Source organism: Canis lupus, chromosome 25 (assembly GCF_003254725.2).
Source record: "Canis lupus dingo isolate Sandy chromosome 25, ASM325472v2, whole genome shotgun sequence".
In the NCBI taxonomy this organism is placed as follows: Eukaryota; Metazoa; Chordata; class Mammalia; order Carnivora; family Canidae; genus Canis; species Canis lupus.
This window is the reverse complement of record NC_064267.1, coordinates 16784217-16805778: the sequence shown is the minus strand read 5'-3', so window position 1 is coordinate 16805778 and position 21562 is coordinate 16784217. Positions and strand designations below refer to the sequence as shown.

Below are 21562 nucleotides of genomic sequence, written 5' to 3'. Positions count from 1 at the left end.
TAATAAGAACTTAAAAACCTTGTCATGTTAGTCTTATCCAAAACATTTTGATCTGTACTCAGGGAGAGGGTTATAGCAGGTTTTAGTGTACTTTGAAGATAATAGTGCTGTATGTATACTTAGTTCTATAGTAAAAGGTCCATTTGAAAGAGCACAGACATGTTATACTAGGCACAGCTGACCTTCAAAAAACATGGGGGTTGGGATGCCGAACCCATGCAGTCGAAAATCCATATGTAACTTTTGAGTCTCCTAAAACTTAATGACTAATAAATAGCCTACTGTTGATTGAAAGCATTACTGATAACATAAAAATATGTGTATGTTGTATTATACACTGTATTCTTAGAATAAAGTAAGTAGAGAAGGGAAATGTTATTAAGAAAATCATTAAGGAAGAGAAAATACATTTATAGTACTGTATTATAAAAAAAAATCTGCGTGGACCTGTACAGCTCAAACCCATGTGGTTTAAGAGTCAACTGTATCCTCTTATGTAAAAGGATTCTATGGTTTTAAGACAGTTCCTTTTTCTTTTTTTTGTTAAGATTTTATTTATTTATTCATAAGTGAGAGAGGCAGAGACACAGGCAGAGGGAGAAGCAGGCTCCATGCAGGGAGCCCGATGTGGGACTTGATCCCATGACTCTGGGATCACACCCTAAGCCAAAGGCAGACGCTCAATCACTCAGTCACCCAGGCATCCTAAGACAATTTCTAAAATAGCTGTACATGACACTGATTCATGATAGTAGTATAGTTAATGCCCATCATGTAGTGGAAGTGTTGTTCTAAGTGTTGGGAATATAGTAGTTAAGGACAGATAATATCCTTGCTGTCATGAGATTTACATTCTAATGGGCTAGATAACAGTGAACAAATAAGAGAATTTCAAATAATGTCAAGTGTATAACTAGAATAAGATAAAATAAAAGTAGGCTAACAGGATTCCAAGACTACTGGGCATGGGTTACTATTAGATAGGTTTATTCTGTGTGGTTCTTTGTGAGAACATGACATTTGGGCTGAGATCTGAATGATAAAAGGTACCAAAGGAATGGGGGAAAAAGACAGTCTGTGGAAGAAATAGGGGTGCTTTGAGAGAAACAGAAAGAAGGTAAAGTGGTCATATCAGGTAAATTACTTATCTCTATTTTGTTAAGTTGTTTTTCTGAGGTTTTATCTTGTTCTTTCATCTGGAACACATTCCTCTGTTTTTTCATTTTGTTTGACTTTGTATTTGTTTCTATGTATAAGGCAAAACAGCAGTATCTCCATCTTGATGGAGCAGTCATAGGAAGACAGGGGATGCGTTTCAGTTGCTTTTTATGCAGTGCCCTAGGGGTGGCAGCCTCCTAAGAATAGTCTCTTCAATTGTTTTAGTCACGTGGGGCCCAGAATGCAATGCTCCTTGGCCACTAGAGTCAGGCATTTAAAGGGCATCCCCTGTGTGGACTGCACATACCTGTCAATTTGGCATGGTAGGGCAAGCCTGCTGTTGGGTTTAGAAGGGCTGGGCCATGGGAGAGTGCACAGGTGGGGCAAACAGCAGTAGCAAGGTAAAATGGGACTGAAAAAATGGTGCTTGTGAGAACCTCCATCCCTGAGAGAGTTTCAACAGACCCCTACTCCTCCAGCAGATGCTTTAAAATTAGCCAATGAATTTCCTTCACATATGGCCCAAGTATTTTTCAACCTGATGTTTATGTACTGAATCTCAGGGTGAATCTATGCATGAGTCCTTTAAGAGTAGAGTCTCAGTTGCCGACAGCCCTTTGGGTTTCCTGGATGTAAGCTCCATTGGTTTTCAAAGCTGGTTATTTTGAAGGTTTACCTTTCCAGCATAGCTTCCAAGGGTTGGGGTTGGGATGCCTGATGTGGGGCTTGAACTCCTTATTCCTCAGGAATACATTCTTTTTTAAAAAAATATTTTATTTATTTATTCATGAGAAACAGAGAGAGAGAGAGAGAGAGAGAGAGAGAGAGAGAGAGAGAGGTAGAGACACAGGCAGAGGGAGAAGTAGGCTCCATGCAGGAAGCCCAATGTGGGACTCAATCCCAGGTCTCCAGGCTTATGCCCTGGGCTGAAGGCGGTGCTAAACTGCTGAGCCACCCAACCTGCCCATGGAATACATTCTTATTTATTTGTAAGATCCCTCCCACTTATAGGTTGCCATGCTGGGGGTAAGGTTTTTTTTTTTTTTTGTAAGAACATGTCTCTAATTCTGCTATTCATTCCCATGTGGCCTTTTTATCCTTTGGTGTGGAGGGGCTGTTCAACTAGTTTGCTGGTCTTTTTCAGAGGGAATTATCTGTACACAGCTATAGATTTGGTGTATCCAGGGAGGAAGTGAGTTTAGGGTAATTCTACACCTTCATCTTCTCTATGCTGTCATTTTAAATTGACTACATCATACTTTGTGAGTTATTAAGTTTACTGTTTTATTTCTATGATCAGCATAAAAGAACCTGTATTGGCTTAGAAGGTTGATCTTTATAGTGTTACGCTTAAAAAAAAAATCAGTGCCATATCCTAACATGCTTTTTTCCTTGTTTTTTTTTTTTTCCTTGTTTTAATTCATGAGTTGATCATCTAAGAATTTTCCAAACATTTAGAAAAAATTATAGTATTCAGAAAGTGTCCCATAAATTCAGCATGTTAAATTACGTTGAGAAAAGGTATCTGAAAACTTTTAACATAGGTATCCTCAACAATTTCAGGAATAGAGGCTGTATATGTTGTAAAAGAGACTTGTCTAGTCTCTTGAACTAGGAAACTCTACATTTCAATGTGAGAAGAGACCTGAAGATGACAAATAGAAAAACATGTCCTCTACTGCCTTTTTTCAGTGTCTCCTTTATCTATAGGCTTTGTCATTCAGACTTGATTATCATCAAATGTTAGAATAATAAATCAGAACTTTGGTTTGGTAAGTATGACAGTGATATTACCAAAGGCTCTATTATGTCCACTTTATAAAATTACCTCCAACTTTACAAATCCAGGGATGTATGGATAGTGGACACAGTACTTCTAAGATTTGGCTCCCTATGCCTTGTGACTCCTAGAAATAGAAGCAGAAAGTTCATCCAGGTCTAAGGGAATTATGGTTTGTGCACATTCTAACAGCTTAATTTACATAACAGAATTTTACATTCATGTAGAATAGCCTTTTCATAATTATTAGCCTCATATTGAATAATAATCTTAAATATATCCCTTTTCTTATGCCTGAGGTAGATTGAGTTAGGTAGGATATAATGATATCTTGTGACTTATGACACTGGTATTTCAGGTCCTACTTGTGTGGAGAGATAGGTTTTCTACCTTAAACTAGTATCTAATTAATTTCCTTCCTTAAACATCAAGCATCTCAGAAGAAACTGCCATTGATTTTGCATTTTCTATCCATTCCTCTTTAGCCTTTTGCTCTGAAGCATCGTTCTTTACAACTCTTTATAAACTGCTTCTATAATGGTTCCCAAACACCTACAAAATTTAAGGAGTTCTCTAACTCTGTTGCTACCCTACTTGACCACTTTTAAAAAGTCTGATATTAAACACTTCCTCATGGTTGCTCTTTTCTTCCCTAGATTCCATTATCCTGCACTCTCTGGGCTTTCTTCTTACTTCTCTGGTATTCTGCTTACTACTATGCTTCTTCTCAATTTGATTCTTTGGCTTCTCAGTCTCATTTTAACCTCTTAAATTCAACTGTTTTCCAAGACTCTGATCTTTATCTCCTTTCACTCTACATACTCCCCTTTAGATCACATACTCTCATGACTTAATTATCACCTTTATCAGGATGGTTCCTAATCCAGGCTAGATACTTATCTCCAGACAGTTGCTTGCTACACTTGTCTATCTCTACAGGGATGTCCCAACAGCCGATAAAGGTCAACATTTCCAAGCTCAGAGTTAAGATCTTTTCAACCCAGTCCTCCCTTGCATTCTCCTTCAAATGAAGCAGCCTAACATTAAGGAAAGAGCAGGGCTTTAGAACTGGATGGACTTGTAATCAAATCTTGGCTGCAGTATTGACTGCATATCAATTTTCTCATCTTTAATATGGGGATACTATTACCTACCTTGTAGGATGCTGTAAAGATTAAATAATGTAACATATATGTTGAAAATAACCAATCCTCAATAAGAACTAGTCACCTTTTCTCTTAGATCACTTAATACTATAATTATTTCTAGTTAGGCTGGCTGGAAAAAGGAGTGACCACTGATTTCTCCTTTCCCCTCATCTCTCCAAATCAGTCAGAAACCAGATTTACAGAGTTTATTCCACAGCATATCTTGATTATATTTCCTACTTTTCATTCACAATTGTAAACTGGACTACTCTAAAGCTTAAAGATTTATTTATTTGAGAGAGAGAGAGAGAGAGCGCGCACAAATGCACAAGCAGGGGGAGTGGGAGAGGCAGGGGAGAAGCAGGCTCCCCCTAGAGCACGGAGCCTGATGTGGGACTTGATCCCAGGACTGGAGATCATGACCTGAGGTGAAGGCAGACACTTAATCAATTGAACACCTGCACATCCCCCAATCTCTTCTCTATTAATTCAGCTTTCACACTGTGGTGTTAGATGAATCTGGAACACTGAAGCACAATTCTCTCCATAACTGCCTGCTGGTTTCTCCTGACAGCAGTGTACAGTTCACATTAGGGGGTTCTGCCTCTTAGGTATCTCTGTTCACATTTCTGACACATAAGAACAGCAACAATGCTTTTATAGTGGTCTATATTTTATAAAGTTTGTTTCCTCAAGAGACCATGAATAATGGTTACTGATGCTAAATAGAGCAATATGGTTATTTCTGCTTTCCTTAGCCTGAATAAAGTTGAATTTAAGATAAATCTATGATGACTATCTAGTATTTCCTTTCCTGCCTTTTTTTTTTTTTTTAACCTGAGGTCCTAAGTAAGAGCCATGTTATCTGGAAATCCTTGTTTTTTTCCACTTTGTCTATTCACAAGCACCTTCAATGTCTAAGTGGAATTCCAGGCTGCTTTGTAAACCAGTTGATGTACAATGGTAAATTTTATCCATACTATTCTTTTGGTAAAAGGCAGATTTGCTAACATTTGTTCACAATGATTTTGTAATAAAATAATTTCTTTTTTTTAAACCTGTATCTCTTACATATAACATGTTTGAATACATGAAACCTTCCAAATATTCTTTTCTTTTTAAAAAAAGGTTTTATTTATTTATTCATGAGAGACATAGGGATAGAGGCAGAGACATAGGCAGAGGGAGAAGCAGGCTCCTGGTGGGGAGCCTAATGTGGGACTTGATCCCAGTACCCTGGGATCACGACCTGAGTCAAAGGCAGATGCTCGACCACTGAGCCACCCAGGTATCCCCCCAACTATTCTTTAAGCAGTTACACAGTATAGTTTTCTCTATAGCTTTCTGTTACTTTTAACTTCTACCACTTTGAGAAAGTGAATACTTTTTTTTCTGAACAGTAAGTGAAACTTCATGTGTCTAAAGGTATACTTCAGGTAACCTCAATCCTCTGGAATACTCCAGCTTTCTTTCTTAAGTTGCAAACCCAGAAGAAAGATGTTTTTCAGCATTTGAAACAACTGTCATGAGGGACATATAATAAAATATATATGAATATTTATCAGAATTTATAGTCTTGTATATTCTAAAGCAGTGTTGTCCCACAGAAATATAATGGAGCTACATAAGTATTTTAAGTTTTCTAGTAGACAGATTTAAAAAAGTAAAAAAAAAAAGATGAAGATGAATTTATATACCAACATTATTACTTCATCATATATTAATATAAAAATTGAGATATTTTACACTTTTTCTTTAAAATCCAGTGTGCATTTTACATTTACAGGTTCATCTCAATTCAGATGTTACATTTCATTGGAAATTCTTGATCTGTGTTTTTAGATTTCATAAAATTTACAATTGAAAAAGTAGATCCATATACCCAACTTGCTTCAAACATATATGAAAATCTCCCAATATCTGAAGCAAATGTCAGGTTTTAAATTTAAATTTTACATTAATTACAATTTAAAAACTCAAGCTTCTTAACCACAATAAGAACCAAGCTTCTTATTTCAAGGGCTCAACAGCCACATGTGGCTACTGGCTAATTTACTGGACAGAGCAAGTAAAGATTCTGTACTTTACATATGATTTTTAACAAACTTTATTGCTGTTTTCCCACTGCATTGGAGACTGGAAGAAAAACTAGATGACTGAAATTGAAAGATCAACTGTTTAGTCTCACTGATATCAGTGATAAAAAACTAGTGATATCCTAACAATGAGGACAAAAGCCAGAAATATGAATTAAAAGCATGAAAGTCTAAGGCCATTCAGTGTAAGGATAAGTATCTCATGCCCTTAGGAAACTCTCAAAATCTAACTAGCCCATCATTATGAAACTGATCTTCATAAGGATAATACTAAGTTGTCAAAAAAAAAAAAGATAAATTATGCACATTATAACTACTTTGAAAAGACAGGGAAATATATATATTCTTGGAGAGCTTATCAAAAAGAATTACAAATGTTAAAAATTTAATGTTAAAGGTAATTCTCAATTTTAAAAATCATTTATATGAAATATTTCATTGTCTGATACTGCCAACTAAGGAAGTATTAGTGTTACTCCTATAAATTCTAACCTTTGTCATAAGAGGTTTCAACAGGATGTCTTCTGTGTTGGAAAATCTGTAGCCTTGTTTTATGACTTATAGACTTTGATCCTTCTAGTATGTTAATAGTCCACAAATATTAGCTTTTTTCAGTTGCACTGGGACATAACTGACATATATCATTGTGTAAGTTTGAGGCGTACAAGCATGATGGTTTGATTCACATGTATTCTGAAATGATTACTGCAGTAAGTTTAGTTAGTATCCATCATATCATATATACACAATAAAAAGCAAAAGCAAAAAAAAAATGTTTTCTCCTTGTTATGAGAACTCCCAGGATTTACTCTTTTGCTATGTATCATATAGCAGTGTTAACTATGGTTGTCATGTTGTACATTACACTACTAGTACTTATTTATCAACTAACTGGAAGTTTATACTTTTTGATCATCTTCTTCCTAGTCTCCTTCCTCCCCAACCCTGCCTCTAGTAACCACAAATCTGATCTCTTTTTCTATGAGCTTGGTTTTTTGTTAGAGTCCACACAGAAGTAAGACCATACAGTATTTGCCTCTCCCGAGTCCCATTTTTTTTAGATTTATTTATTTATTTATTTGAGAGAGAGTGAGCAAGCATGACTGGGAGGGAGGGCAAAGGGAGAGGGAGAGAGAGAATCTCTCTCCGTATGCTTAGATTTATACACTCTTTCAGATAATTTCTAAAATGTCAAATACGCCTACCTTTTTTGGATCTGGTTTTATAAGTTTAATCTCTGATTAGAACCTTTTGTCATGTCCTTTGTTTTTAGACTGTGAGATGGTGTCTTGTATATAAAACCAAGTATCTCAGTAATTAAATTTGCAAAGCCTGTGGAATGGAACTTTGTCAAAGGTGTTTCCTGAGGTATAATTCATATGTAATAAAATGCACTTGTTTAAATATAGTTTGATGGGTTGTAACAAATTTATACACCAAGTCACTAGTATCCTAACCAAGATTTAAAATGTTTCCAGCACTTAAAGATGTTCTCTTATGGAAGCTGCTGCTAATCTGCAGTCAATTCCTTACTCCCTTACTCCCTCTCGACCCAGGCAACCAGTGATCTGCTTTCTGTTAGTATAGATATGTTCCTTTTCTAGAGTTTCATGTCAAAGGACTTATACTGTATGTACACTATTTGTTTCACTTACATACATCCATGTTGTTGTATGTACTGGTAATTTTTTCCTTTTTATTGCTGAGTAGTATTCTATTGTATGGATATAATTTGTTTGTCTAGTCACTTGGTGAACACTTAGGTTGTCTCCAGTTTGGGGCTATTATAAATAAAGTTGTTATGAATATTCACATATAGGCCTTTGGGTAAACCTACGTTTTCTTTTCTTTGACTCTGGAATAAAAACATAGGACTGAATTGCCATGTCATATGCTGAGTATACATTAAGAAGCTACCAATTTTGTTTTCCAAAATGTGTGTATCATTTCACATTCCCATCAGCAATGTAAGAGAGCTCCATGTTTCATGTCTCAAAAACTTTTTAAAAAAAGTCATAAAGTAGTCATTTATATATGTACTCAGTAGTTATCAATGGTAGGTCTAAGAAGTTAGTATGTACCAAATGCTGTGTTATATATTTATCTACATATTTTATCTTTTTCTTCACAAAAGACTCTAATACATTAAAAACATTTAACTTTGGCACATACCCAAAAGTTTATATGCACTGAGGTATTTTTTTTTTTAATATTGTCATCAACATTCTTGAAATGGAGTGAAATTTACTGGTTGTATGTCTTAGAGTTGTCTTGGAAACATATTTTCAGCTTTTCAAATAGCAAATTTCTGGAAAATCTGCATCCATTTATACCTATTGTAGTTTTTTCATTTTTCTCTATTCTTTATGAAGGCTTAAGTTTTTATTTTTCTTGTTCCTTTTGTGGAGGTAGGGGTGTATAAGAGTAATTTTTTTTTTATAAGAGTAATTTTGAACATATCTATGAGGCCCTTTCCATTTTATTTCCTGCTGAAATCATAAAAATAAAACTCTAAAAAATGTAGATGCACAAGCTCATTTCTCCCACAGGAATCTTATGCTCTATTCCATTACACTTTTTTCAAGGTTGTAATATAGAAAATTTAACACTTTTGAATGTATAAATGATTTCTGGACATTTCATATGTAAGCAGTGGATATAATTTTGATTTTTATGGAAATGTACATCACACAAGCATCCAAATGTTTCATGATAAACCAAAAATAAGTAGAATCTACTTACCTTAAAAAATTCCTTTTTCTCAACCATCTCATTACCATCTGCATCCAGCATTTTAAAAGCAACATGAAACCCAGTATGGGGTTCTGCAATTAAGTGAAAAGTGAATAGTTATTTAAATGTTGGTGAAATGCAAATTATTTACTGATCTATAGGTCTTCAAAAGCTTCCAGAAACTATTATACAAGTGCCTAAACAGAGAAAAAAATAATCTCTTCTCATAACAATTTTCAAAGGCTGATATGTTTTCCTGGCTGCGTTGTTCTGCTATTAAGTGCTTTGCTTCTCAAAGCAAAATTAATTTGAAAATTTATTTCTTTAACTCTACCAGGAGCTTTCCTATATTCTTATAGTAACTTGGTTATTTTCATACTGATTATTAGTCTTTATTTCCCTTTCTCAGAGTATGGCTTTTAAAAAATCTTTTTATTTTGAAGTAATTTTAGACCGAAGAAATGTTGTAAAGATAGTGTATAGTGAGTTCTCATATACTCTTCATTCAGCTTCCTCTAATGTTAACATCTTATATAACTATAGTATCATTGTCAAAACTAAGAAATTAACACCCGTAATAGCATTTTTTTTTTCATTTTTAGCATTTTTAACTGAACTACAGACTATTTAGATTTCATGTTTTTCCACTAATGCTATTTTTCTACTTTAGGATCAAATACAAGAAACCATGTTGCATTTAGTTGTTAGGTCTCCTTATTCTGCTCCAAGTTGTGAAAGTTTCTCAGTCCTTCCTTGATTTTCATGACTAATCTGAAAAGTACTGACCAGGAATTTTGAAGAATGTCTGATGAGGGATTTTTTTTAACATGTGAAGGCTAAGTCTGATTCTTCTCAACAAGTTTTTTAAGGAGACAAAGTTACAGGGAGCCATAGTACAAAGGGAATAGAAGGGCTAATCTAACCCAACAGTATCATTGTGTTAAAAAATAAAAACTAAGGTAGCAATAATGTTTTAATGATAAAGACATAAATACCAAATTTCCAAAACCTTGTTTGCTAAGAACAGATAATTCCACATGATCAGTGACAAAAACTGTAGGGTACTTACTAGTAAGGATTGTAAGCAAGAAAAGATACTCAGTATATGAAATCAGTCCTGAAAGAGATAAAATAAAAACATCAGAAAGTAAGTTTCAGGTTTAGAAGTAATCATACATAAATACTACACGCAAACTTCATTTAATTAAAAACACACATTTTTGGGGCATCTGGGTGGCTCAGTTGCTTAAGCATCTGAGTCTTGATTTCTGTTCAGGTCATGACTTCAGGGTCATGAGATCAATCCCTGTGTCTGGCTCTGGGCATGGAGCCTACTTAGGATTCTCTCTCTCTCCCCTCCGCCACCCACCCCCCTCAAAAAGAAGTGGGGGGAGAAAAAATAAGAACACACATTTTTACTTTAATTTACCTCTCTCTTTGGTATAGTGGAAAATTTCTGTAACAGAGAATTAAGTATAATACTTATACTTAAAATGATACTATACTATTAAAAAAGGGGAATGGATGTTGGCTAGCAAATAATAGGTATCCAGCACAGGTTTTATTTGCACAGCACTTCATGCAATTTCTGCTCAAATTTCACTGTTCATAACATCTCAAGTGGAGCAAATTTAAAAATTCAGTTGAGTAAAACAAAGATCTCAATATATAAAAGGTCAAACTATATTATTGAAAATGAGGTAATTAAATCTTTGCAGCAGTAACTTGATTTTCCTTTGGGAAACCATTCCTTTCCCCTTCTCAAACATGCAGTTTTGGTAGGATGATTCATCCTCACCTTTGAAGGTAGATACTGACTGGCCTAAGTCAATCACTGTATTCTCAGTGAATCGGTACAGAGATGGCAAAGAGCTGACCCAAGCTAAGGAGCAGGTTGCAATAGTCTGGCTGCAGGGACTAGTTCAGGGATGGGCCTTGACCTAAACTGGGTCGCTTAGAGTGGAATTTCTGACAAGAATGCTTAATCATTCACTTTATTATTTTTTTTTCCTTCCCCAACCCCCCTGGATTTTGATGATGTGAGAATGTTTCACTTAGGAATGTGAGGCAATGGAGAGAGTGCCTGGAACTGTCAGACAGCCAGTGTTTAGGGCCTGAGAATGCAGCCAATCTTTAATTGGCAGACCTGAAAGATGGATACTGGTGATGTCTGAGCCCTGGATTAAGTTGAACTTGAAGCCAGCTCTGTGTCTGGCCACTAGCTCTATGTCTGTCCTTACTAGCTCAAATAGATAGTGTCTAGTTTTCCGTGCTTGCAATGAAAAGAATAGCAATAAATATAAAACAATGTCTTATAAATCATGGCTTCCTGATAAGCTAAAAAATTTTTCCTTCTAGATCATAAATTTGATATAATAGCAAAATACACAATTAAACTTTATCATGGAAAACTTCAATCATACACAAAAGTAGAGAGAATATAATGAGTAACTTACATATCAACTTTAGTAATTATCAACTCATTGCAGATTTTATTTTATCTGTACTTCTTTTCACTCCCTTCCCCCCCACTTCGCACTGGATTACTTTTTTAAAAAAGATTTTATTAATTTGAGAGAGAGAGAGAGAGAGAGCGCGTGCACAAGTGAGGAGAAGGACAGAGGCAGAGAAAGATGCAGACTCCCTGCTGAGCAGGGAGCCCAATGTGGGGCTCAATCCCAGGACTCTGGGATCATGACCTGAGCTGAAGACAGACACTTAACTGACTGAGCCACCCAGGCACCACCTCTGTCCACCCCCTCACTGGGTTATTTTGAAACAAATCTAAATATCTTATTTCACAGTAGAAAATTCAAGCTTTATCTCTAAAAGTTCCCTCCTCACAAATATATTTGCCACACCTAAAAAATTACCAGTAATTCCTCAATATCATCAAACTCACATCACTTTTACAAATGTCCCTATTTCAGAAATGCTTTTTTCAAGTGTGCTCAAATCAGGATTCAGAAAATGTCCTTGGTTTGCACTTGGTCAACAGGTCTCAAGTCACTTTTCTTTACTGTGGTAAAATACACATAACAAAAAATTTACCATTTTAGCTATCTTTAAGTATACAGTGTAGTGGCATTAAGTCAATTCATTGTTTTGCAACCATTATCAGAACTTTTCATCATCATAAACTGAAACCCCATATCCATGAAACACTAACTCCATTTTTTTTCTGCCTCCAGCCCCTGTAACCTCTCTTCTGTTTTCGGTTGCTATGAATTTGCCTACTCTAGGGACCTCATACAAATGAAATCATATAGTATTTATCCTTTGTGTCTGGCTTATTTCACTTAGCATGTCTTCAAGGTTCATCCATATTGTAGTATGTGTCAGAATTTCATGCCTTTTTAAGGTGGAAAAATACTCCTTTATATGTATATATACTACATTTTGGTTATCCATTCATCTGTTGATGGACATCTGGGTTGTTTCCATTCTTTGGCTATTGTGATTAATGCTGCTATAAACACTGGTGTACAAGTATCTGTTTGAATCTTTGCTTTTAATTATTTGGGGTATTTACCCAGGGTGCAATTGCTGGACCATACGGTCATTCTGTGCTTAATCTGAGGAACCTCCATACGTTTTTCAAAAGTGGTGGTACCATTTTACATTCCAACCAAGAGTACACAGAGGTTATGATTCCTCCACATCCTGGTCAGCACTTGTTTTTTCTTGATAATAATGGTATTAAGTGGTATCTCATTATGGTTTTGATCTGCATTTCCTTAATGGTTAGTGATGTCAGGCATCTTTTGACGTGTAAATTAGTCAACTGTATATCTTCTTGGAAAAATGTCTATTCCAGTCTTTGCCCATTTTTTAACTGGGTTGTTTGGTTTTCTTGTTGTTGAGTTATAGGAGTTCTTTCTATATACTGGATTTTAACTCCCTATATATGATTTGCTAGTATTTTCTCCTTTCCTGTGGATTGTCTCTTCACTCTTTTGATAGTGTACTTTGATTCACAAAAGTTTTAGATTTTTCTTTTGTTCTCTGTGTCTTAAATCTTTTTTTTTCTTAAAGTAGGCTCCATGCCCAGTGTGGAGCCCAATGTGGGGCCTGAATTCACAATCCTGAGCTCAAGACCTGAGCTGAGATCAAGAGTTTGGATGCTTAACCAACTGAGGTGAATATGAATATGAAGCTGAATATGAAAACTAAATATAAAAATATGAAAATTAAAAAGTGACTGAGAGAAATAACGTCCATATGGAAGAAGCAATGGGAAATAAGCCCACGATGGTACCCAGACATGAAGAATGAAGGCAGAGGGTGATGACAGTGGATTTGCCCTACTGGCTCCCAATCAAATAACACACAGAGTGAGGGCCCAAGTTCAGAGCAAGGCAGGTGAGGACTTTATCTCTAGGTAATTCAGTGTTGTAGTTGCAAATAACTTCAGGTACGCATTTTAAGTGACTTACATTTTTGTGCATTACGAACTTTATGTTTGTCTTTATCTTGGAGCAGGTGTAATTCTTTTTAATAAAAAAGTCCAGTGTCTTCAGATATTTTTCCTTAAAAATATTCAGTGTTTATATGGAAGGAGAATAAATTAAATGTTTTGTCATTATCATAATACCTGAGAGAAGTGCTCTAATATTAGTTGAAGGATTAAAGGATGAAATACTTTGAAATACCATCCCTTGGTAGACTAAAAAAAATGGAGAGTAGCTTTTTTCCCTTTCATTTTGAAGGGAGTACGGCAATGTGAAAAAAATGGCCAAACTGCTAGACTGACGTGGGCTTGGTGCCAAGAGGGGGCCTCATTCTTCTTTACACACACGTATGTGTCTCTACAATGGGACTTTGTGAGAAAGAAAATTCCAGTGTCTTTCTTTGAAATGCTGACTTAAATAAAAAGCTTGAATAAACAGAATTGAGATGATGTGAAAACAGCAACTACACTCCCAAGATAGATTATAAACAGTATGGTTCTACAATAGCATTCTAGGCATCTGCCCTCTGAAAATGCTTTTAAAGAAAACTGATACTTCAGAATATAGGAGAAACAGTTTAATATATGTATTTTTTAATTTAATTATAAAGTAAATGCTGTTAAGTGGCAATGTTTTAAAAGTACATGTTAAATAGGTATTTTAAATAATTATATATATTTTAAAGATTTTATTTATTTATTCATTAGAGACAGAGAGAGACAGAGGGATAGAGACAGAGAGAGAGAGAAAGAGGCAGAGACACAGGCAGAGGGAGAAGCAGGCTCCATGCAGACAGCCTGATGTGGGACTTGATCCTGGAACTCCAGGATCACGCCCTGGGCCCGAAGGCAGGCACTAAACCACTGAGCCATCCAGAGATCCCCTAAATAATTATATTTAAAAATTTGTTAATAAATCCTTAAGGAAAGGCCATTAGAAGACATGACTAAATTCTGTTATTTGCTATGCTTCTCTACAAACATTTTAAATTTGGAACCATTCTAAATATGACTCGCTACTAAGTGCAATTTTGAGAATTCTGTTTCCTAAAGAGAAATTAACATATCCATCATAAGAACATATTTATATATCTTGATGAATCTGATAAATACCTAGGAGGCAGAATTAGAAGGATTTCGTATCTGACTGCATGTGAAAGATGAAAATGGCAAAAAGAGAAAGGGTTCAAAGATATTTCTTGGGTTTTGATAAGGTAGGTGAAAAGTAGTACTACCAAATGAGACCAAGAAAACAAAGCGCTGATTTAGGGAGGACCGTGAGTTCAGTTTGGGATATGACAAACTCAAGGTAACTGAAAGACCCACAAGCAGGCATGTGGCAGCTGGTTTGGGTACAGAAGTCTGAAGCTCAGGAGAGTAGCCAGGGCTACAGATACTGAAGGGGTTTTGAGAGTTTGCAGCATTATCCATGGGTGCTAAACCAAGAGGAGAAGGAAAGCAGTAAACAAAGGACAGAGATCCTAGGGAGCACCAACACTTAAAGGGCAGGAGGAGGAAGAGAAACCAATAACAGAGATAGGTACCAAGAGAACTGAGACAATGTAGTTTCCAAGAATCCAAGAGAACTTGTGGCACATGAATTTGCCTAATAATAATAAAAAGATCTTTTAGTGACACTTGATCTCAAGGCACAGTGGAGGAGCTTTATATATATTATTCCCACCAGAACCATGGAAATAGATAGAGATTGTAACCTTTATTTTACAAATGAAGTAGATGTTAAAGAAAGTTACAAACTCAGGGTATCCAGGAATTATGGAGATCCACAGGTTCAGCCTATGACACTTCGCATCCTTAGGGACGGGTGCTCTTTTCTCAGCTACAGTATGATACAGTGGATGTGTCCGAGGGATGGAGAATATGAAGGGGTAGGATTGAGACTCCAAGCAGAGTGGAGTACAAGCAAGCATAAGAAAACCCACATTAAGAGAGACCAGCATTTGGAAGAATGGTGAGCTAGCAGTTCTTACCCTGCCCTTTCATGGCATTTCTAATTCTTCCTACGTACATAACAACCCTGCTGTTCCTCATTTTCCTGACAGCTGCTTAGTTTCCCTGTCAAGGTTAGGTCATCCTTTGAGTCCTGATTTCAGTCTTTTATTAATGAAGGCTGTTCTTTCATATCTCCTATGTGGTAGGGAGATATGTTTAAAAGTCTCCTCCTGCAGGTGCCCAGTGCAAATTACTTATTCCTTCTCATTGACTTTGAAATGAATGCTATCTATCTTATCTATACTTGCAGTCATTTATTCTTCCTGGATCCTCTTAAAGCCTCTCTCCCTTTCTCTCACTTATCATCTCCTTTCCTTTATTTCTCATACTAATAACTTCATGTACTTTGCATAAAGGAAAAAAACAAAGCTTTCTGCTGTGGACTTCCACTTTCTGTTTTTTCTAATAGGCCATCACTAAAGGCCTTCCCTCCACCTCCCCAGCCATCCAGAAATAGTGGCTTTTAATGCTTTTAGAAATCTTGGAGATGCACGATGCCCCTATTCATTCTGAGAATATAAATAACTCTCCAGCTACCTAACAGGGAGAGAGAACTATCCAATAGGAAAATGTGTGAGTAGGTTGATGAATTTATCTCCTTGACAGTTGGAAAGGTGTATATATATATAGAAAGAGAGACAGAGACAGACATATAGAGATCTATGTGCCTGTAACTGAAAGTTTAAAGAAGTTACTGAAAATCCTCCTCAATGCCTTCTGAAAACAAACATCTATTTTATCTCCCTTATGGCACAGACACAGTGAGGCTGGCAAAGACATACAGAGTCATAGTGCTGCTCCTGAAAACTAGAACCATGATTTCCAGAAGTGACCACACTCTAACAGAGTCCTGACTAAATGCCTCTCATGAGGATGCCTCTCTGACTTATATGCTGATATGCAGAACTGCTTCATGAATCTTGCTACTACAAGCAGAGGCTGAATGGAGAGAATAGTACCCTCAATTTCAAGAAGTGAATAAAACCTTTTAAAACCTTCCCTCCCACCGAAAGGAGAAAGGAATAAAGAAAATATACAGATATTTTTTCCTGTCTGAAACACATTTTAGAAACCGAATAATTGGGATCCCTGGGTGGCGCAGTGGTTTGGTGCTTGCCTTCGGCCCAGGGCGCGATCCTGGAGACCCGGGATCGAATCCCACATTGGGCTCCCGGTGCATGGAGCCTGCTTCTCCCTCTGCCTCTCTCTCTCTCTCTCTGTGTAACTATCATAAATAAATAAAAAATTAAAAAAAAAAAAAAAAGAAACCTAATAACTTTCTATCTGTGGGACCCAGGAAATTGAACAAAATCCCCTACCCCTGGACAAGCAGAACAGGACTGACTCTATTTTGGGCTGCACCCGCCTTGCGCTGACCTGCTTATTACTTAGGGCACTGCCCCTCCCTAGTCAAAGACCAGGACACACCCTCACCGGAAATCCGGCTCAGCGGACCAGCATGACTGTGCAACTTTCTGCGATCCCATTGGCCACTGGCCCCTATAAAGTTGCTAAGCCTCTTAGTCTCGGGGTCCAAGTACCTGCTCCGCTGCCTCGGGTATACTTGGGCCCAGTCTCGAGCTTGTAAAACCCTCGTGTGTTTGCATCCGTGTTGGCTCCTTGGCGGTTTCTTGGATTTGCGATCTTGGGCACAACACTATCTTCCCTTCAAATTTCACTGTTACTTACAAGGCTTCCATTATAGCCTGTTTTATGGAAGCTCCACCACTGTTTGCTACTTCTCTATACCAAGAAAATGAACTTTTGCTTACTGCTCTTAGAAATCTCAACTCCCACATCACGCTTTAGGTCTCAAAAATACCACCCTTCATTTGCCAGATGGCCTCCCACTTCCTTTAGTTTGTTACGTCTTGCCTTCTACTCCATTATCTCCTGTGAAACAGAGTTTCACATTCATGCTAGGGCTGACAAGTCAGCCTCTGTGTTCAAACTCACCTCATCAGAATGACCTGTTTGATTTCCCCAGTTTAGGTAGTTCTGGTTGAATTTCATCAAAGGAGACAAAGAAGATACCACTAGGATGGTAAGAACACAACACAAAACAAAGTATGGGGTACTATAAGCCAAGAGAAGGGACTAGTCTGACGTGAGAACAGGTAATAGCATCAGTACGGCTGGGGTCATAGGTGCCAAGAACACAGAATATCTTCACTGGATCTAATAACAAGGAGGTCACTGATGGTTTTGTTAAGAGTGGTGGTGTTAGAGGATGAGTACCAGACTACAGTGGGCTGATGGCTGAGAGGTGAGGAACTGAGCACAACACAAAACAAAGAGCTTGGCTATGAAAAGGGATTACAAAGTATGGAGAGAGTCACAGGAGGAATGTGTTTCCTTAAATATGGGAGATGTTCATAAGTTATTATGTAAGATGGGAATGATATGGTGCCCAGAAAGAGAATGTGGCAGGGGGAAGGAATGACACCAGAGTGGAGAAGCCTTGGGAAGACAACAGAAGAGGCCTGGGGCAAATACAGAAAGGCAGCACTATTTCTGCTATTGGGAACAGTACTTCTATAACAAAGTGAAGGTGGAAAAACAAACATAGTTGCCGGATGTGGATACAGCAGACTTGGAGGCATTCCTTCATGTAAAGAAAAAAATGCCTTTAAAATTCACTAAATTCTTCTCTGCATAGGATATACATCATAATGAATTTTACTAATTTTAACAATTATCTCCAAGATTGTGAACACAGAATATATGATATTAGAGATACATTCTTATAATCTATGGTAGGGTAGTGCAATTTAAAAAACTGTTTTGTGCTTAACTGCCAAGATCAGGTTTATTTAGTTCAATTAGCTTAATGCACTTTATAGGTTATGTACTTTGAAATAACTATACATCACATAAGATACGGTAATACAATGAATAACTTTAATTTAAATAATATCCAGTTCAGGAAAAGCAAAAATATTCCATAGGATAGTTGCAGGTCATTAAGCATTAAGCTGATAAAACGTTAGTTACTAGGAGGCAGAAGTTTTACCTAATATTATTTTAGAAATATTTTACATCAAAAGGAAGTGTTTTAATGAAAAAGAAGATAAAATTACTTGCTGATAATTTTCATTTTTTTTTCAGATGTAAACATTAGTGCTAGCTGGATTTAATTCTGTTGATAAAGTAATACCAATTAATTTTAACTGGGAAGATCAACAAATTATTGAAAAGTTTTAATTGGAAATATTTTTTAAAAAGATGTAGTTTTTGTACTTTCAATTCATAGAAAGGCTGACTCAAATTACATAACAAAGTCAAGGGACTCACTGAAATAGATCAGAATAATTTGTAATTATCATATTCTTATTAACATTATCAGCATGGCATGCAATTTTAAATGAGCGTCTGTTATGTGCTAAAGAACATTTTAGGCAACGTGCTATGCAAATGACCACACATAGATTTATCCTCTTAGAGAATTTATGGTTTAATTAAAAAATATGACAGACAGTACAGTGCAACAAAATGCAAAGAATGAAAGAGAACAAGATCTCTGGTGGTTTCAGAGATTACTTTCACAGAGTAAGACACCTGATGAGCAGGAAGTTGGCAGGTGAGGGAAGCCTAGCTGATATAGCAGGTGGTATTTGAGGCACTCCTGATAGTATGGAAGATTAGTTAATGCAGGAGATGAGGCTTGTGGAAGAAATTCTTTTCAGAAGTGAAGAGTGTTTCTAAGGTCTTTGAAAATAAGTCTCTCTTCTAGGTACTACAGATTAATCTCTAATCTTTTAGATATTTTTCTCTTAAAATAATCTAAACTTCAGTTTTTATTTTATGACTCTGTCTTAAAATAACTTTTAATAGAATTCCTAAAATTATATACTTATATTAATGATTTATAAAAATGCTGAATTAACCTACTCCTTATTCTATATTCTGCCACAAGGTCAAAATTACTCAAGAATTCTCCCCACCCTTCTTTCTTCCTATGGGAGGCGGGGGAGGGGGAAACAATCAAATATAAAATAACTGAGTTTATATCCATAGACATCACTCAAATTTTCACAACTAGAAAATACAATATTTTTCTTCAAATCCAAAATGTGTTTAGAAAGTATTTGTCAAGAAAAGATATCTTAAAGTTGTAGCTCTGAGCTAAATATCAGTATCTGGAGTTTAAATATGATTCCTAAAATCTCTGAAGTGCCAAATTACTGACAATGTCCTAAAATCTGTATCAACTACAATTTAAAAGGCATTACTTATTTTAACTTATTAACTCACTAATAAGAGGCCAAGATCCAGTTAATACTAAAATCTTACAAAAACATAGAGCAATTACAATGCTACTAATATTATCAGTTATATATTTCCAATGTGCCAGACACATAGTAAGGAAACGGAGACTAATTTGCCAAAGATCAGACAGGTAACTAATAGAGCTGGGAAGCTTAACGCCTATGCTCCTAAGCAGTTCAAGGAGATACTATAAACATTAAAAACATCTTGTTTTATTATATTCTTCAACAATCCCATAAAGGCAGGCATTACTCTCTTGTTTTAAAGGCAATGAAAATGACAATGAAAGAGATAACTTCCTGAGGACAGAAAGCCAGGAAAAATTTGAATTTAAGTCTGCTGATCCAGAACATATGCTCTTATTTATTACCTAGAGACTACCTCTCAGTAAACTGCCACTTAAAAAAGTAAGGAGATTTTTAACCTCTTTAAATACATGTTCTGGTGCTTACTGAAAGGAATCAGGTCAGAGGTGGGGTGGAGGGGTATAAAGATAATTAGACAGTTTAGTATAAGGAACTAATACTTGTAAAATAGACTTAAAGTTTATGTAGTCCACTAAATACACACTGAAGTGTGAGCAGGAATTGATACTAAAATAAGCAATCTGACTGCTACTGACTTCATGGAGCTGGGGTGCTGACATTTTAAAACTAACGTTCACATGCAAAAACAAGGCACAAACAAATGTTGACAAGACAGCATTGCAGATCTCTCGAGCTAATTGTCACAAGCCTTCCGTATTGAATAAACAGGTCAGGAGCCACTAATTTGGAAGTTGGCTTAATTCTCCAACTCCTTCAGAAAAGAGGAAAGAACATTATCACCAACTTCAGGTGAAGACTTTCTCTACTTATCACAGACTGGTCCTTATATAAAAAAGACCACGGGAGCAAAAGACGTGAAGAGAAATCTCACAGAGGAAGACATAGACATGGCCAACATGCACATGAGAAAATGCTCCGCATCACTTGCCATCAAGGAAATACAAATCAAAACCACAATGAGATACCACCTCACACCAGTGAGAATGGGGAAAATTAACAAGGCAGGAAACCACAAATGTTGGAGAGGATGCAGAGAAAAGGGAACCCTCTTACACTGTTGGTGGGAATGGGAACTGGTGCAGCCACTCTAGAAAACTGTGTGGAGGTTTCTCAAAGAGTTAAAAATAGACCTGCCCTGACCCAGCAATTGCACTGTTGGGGATTTACCCCAAAGATACAGATGCAATGAAACGCCAGGACACCTGCACCCCGATGTTTATAGCAGCAGTGTCCACAATAGCCAAACTGTGGAAGGAGCCTCGGTGTCCATTGAAAGATGAATGGATAAAGAAGCTGTGGTCTATGTATGCAATGGAATATTACTCAGCCATTAGAAATGACAAATACCCACCATTTGCTTCAACGTGGATGGAACTGGAGGGTATTATGCTGAGTGAAGTAAGTCAATCGGAGAAGGACAAACACTATATGTTCTCATTCATTTGGGGAATATAAATAATAGTGAAAGGGAATAAAGGGGAAAGGAGAAAAAATAAGTGGGAAATATCAGAAAGGGAGACAGAACATAAAGACTCCTAACTCTGGGAAACGATCTAGGGGTGGTGGAAGGGGAGGAGGGTGGGGGGGCGGGGGGTGGGGAGTGACTGGGTTGTGGGCACCGAGGGGGGCACTTGACAGGATGAGCACTGGGTGTTATTCTGTATGTTGGTAAATTGAACACCGATAAAAAATAAAATTATTATAAAAAAAAAAGACCACGGGAGACCCTCTGCCTATTTGTACGAGAATATTCAAATATATCCCAGTGACACTGAAATGAAATTCAGCTTGAACAGACAGGACAGTAAAGCTAAATGCTTTTTATTTATTTAACAATTTTTATTTACAGTGTAGTTAACAGAGTATAA

The 21562-nt window shown here is 36.6% G+C and overlaps 1 protein-coding gene across 3 annotated transcripts in view; it reads right to left on the bottom strand.

The window, feature by feature from the left end:
* Window positions 1–21562, bottom strand: part of MICU2 (mitochondrial calcium uptake 2) — a 126304-nt gene that overhangs the window by 37104 nt on the left and 67638 nt on the right. For all 3 annotated transcript variants that reach the window (XM_025462723.3, XM_049101289.1, XM_049101290.1), the window contains 2 exons: window positions 9985–10032; window positions 8925–9007 (listed from right to left, as the gene is read on the bottom strand). In XM_025462723.3, the coding sequence (XP_025318508.1) occupies window positions 8925–9007; window positions 9985–10032 (131 nt within the window). The remainder of the gene's footprint in view (window positions 1–8924; window positions 9008–9984; window positions 10033–21562) is intronic.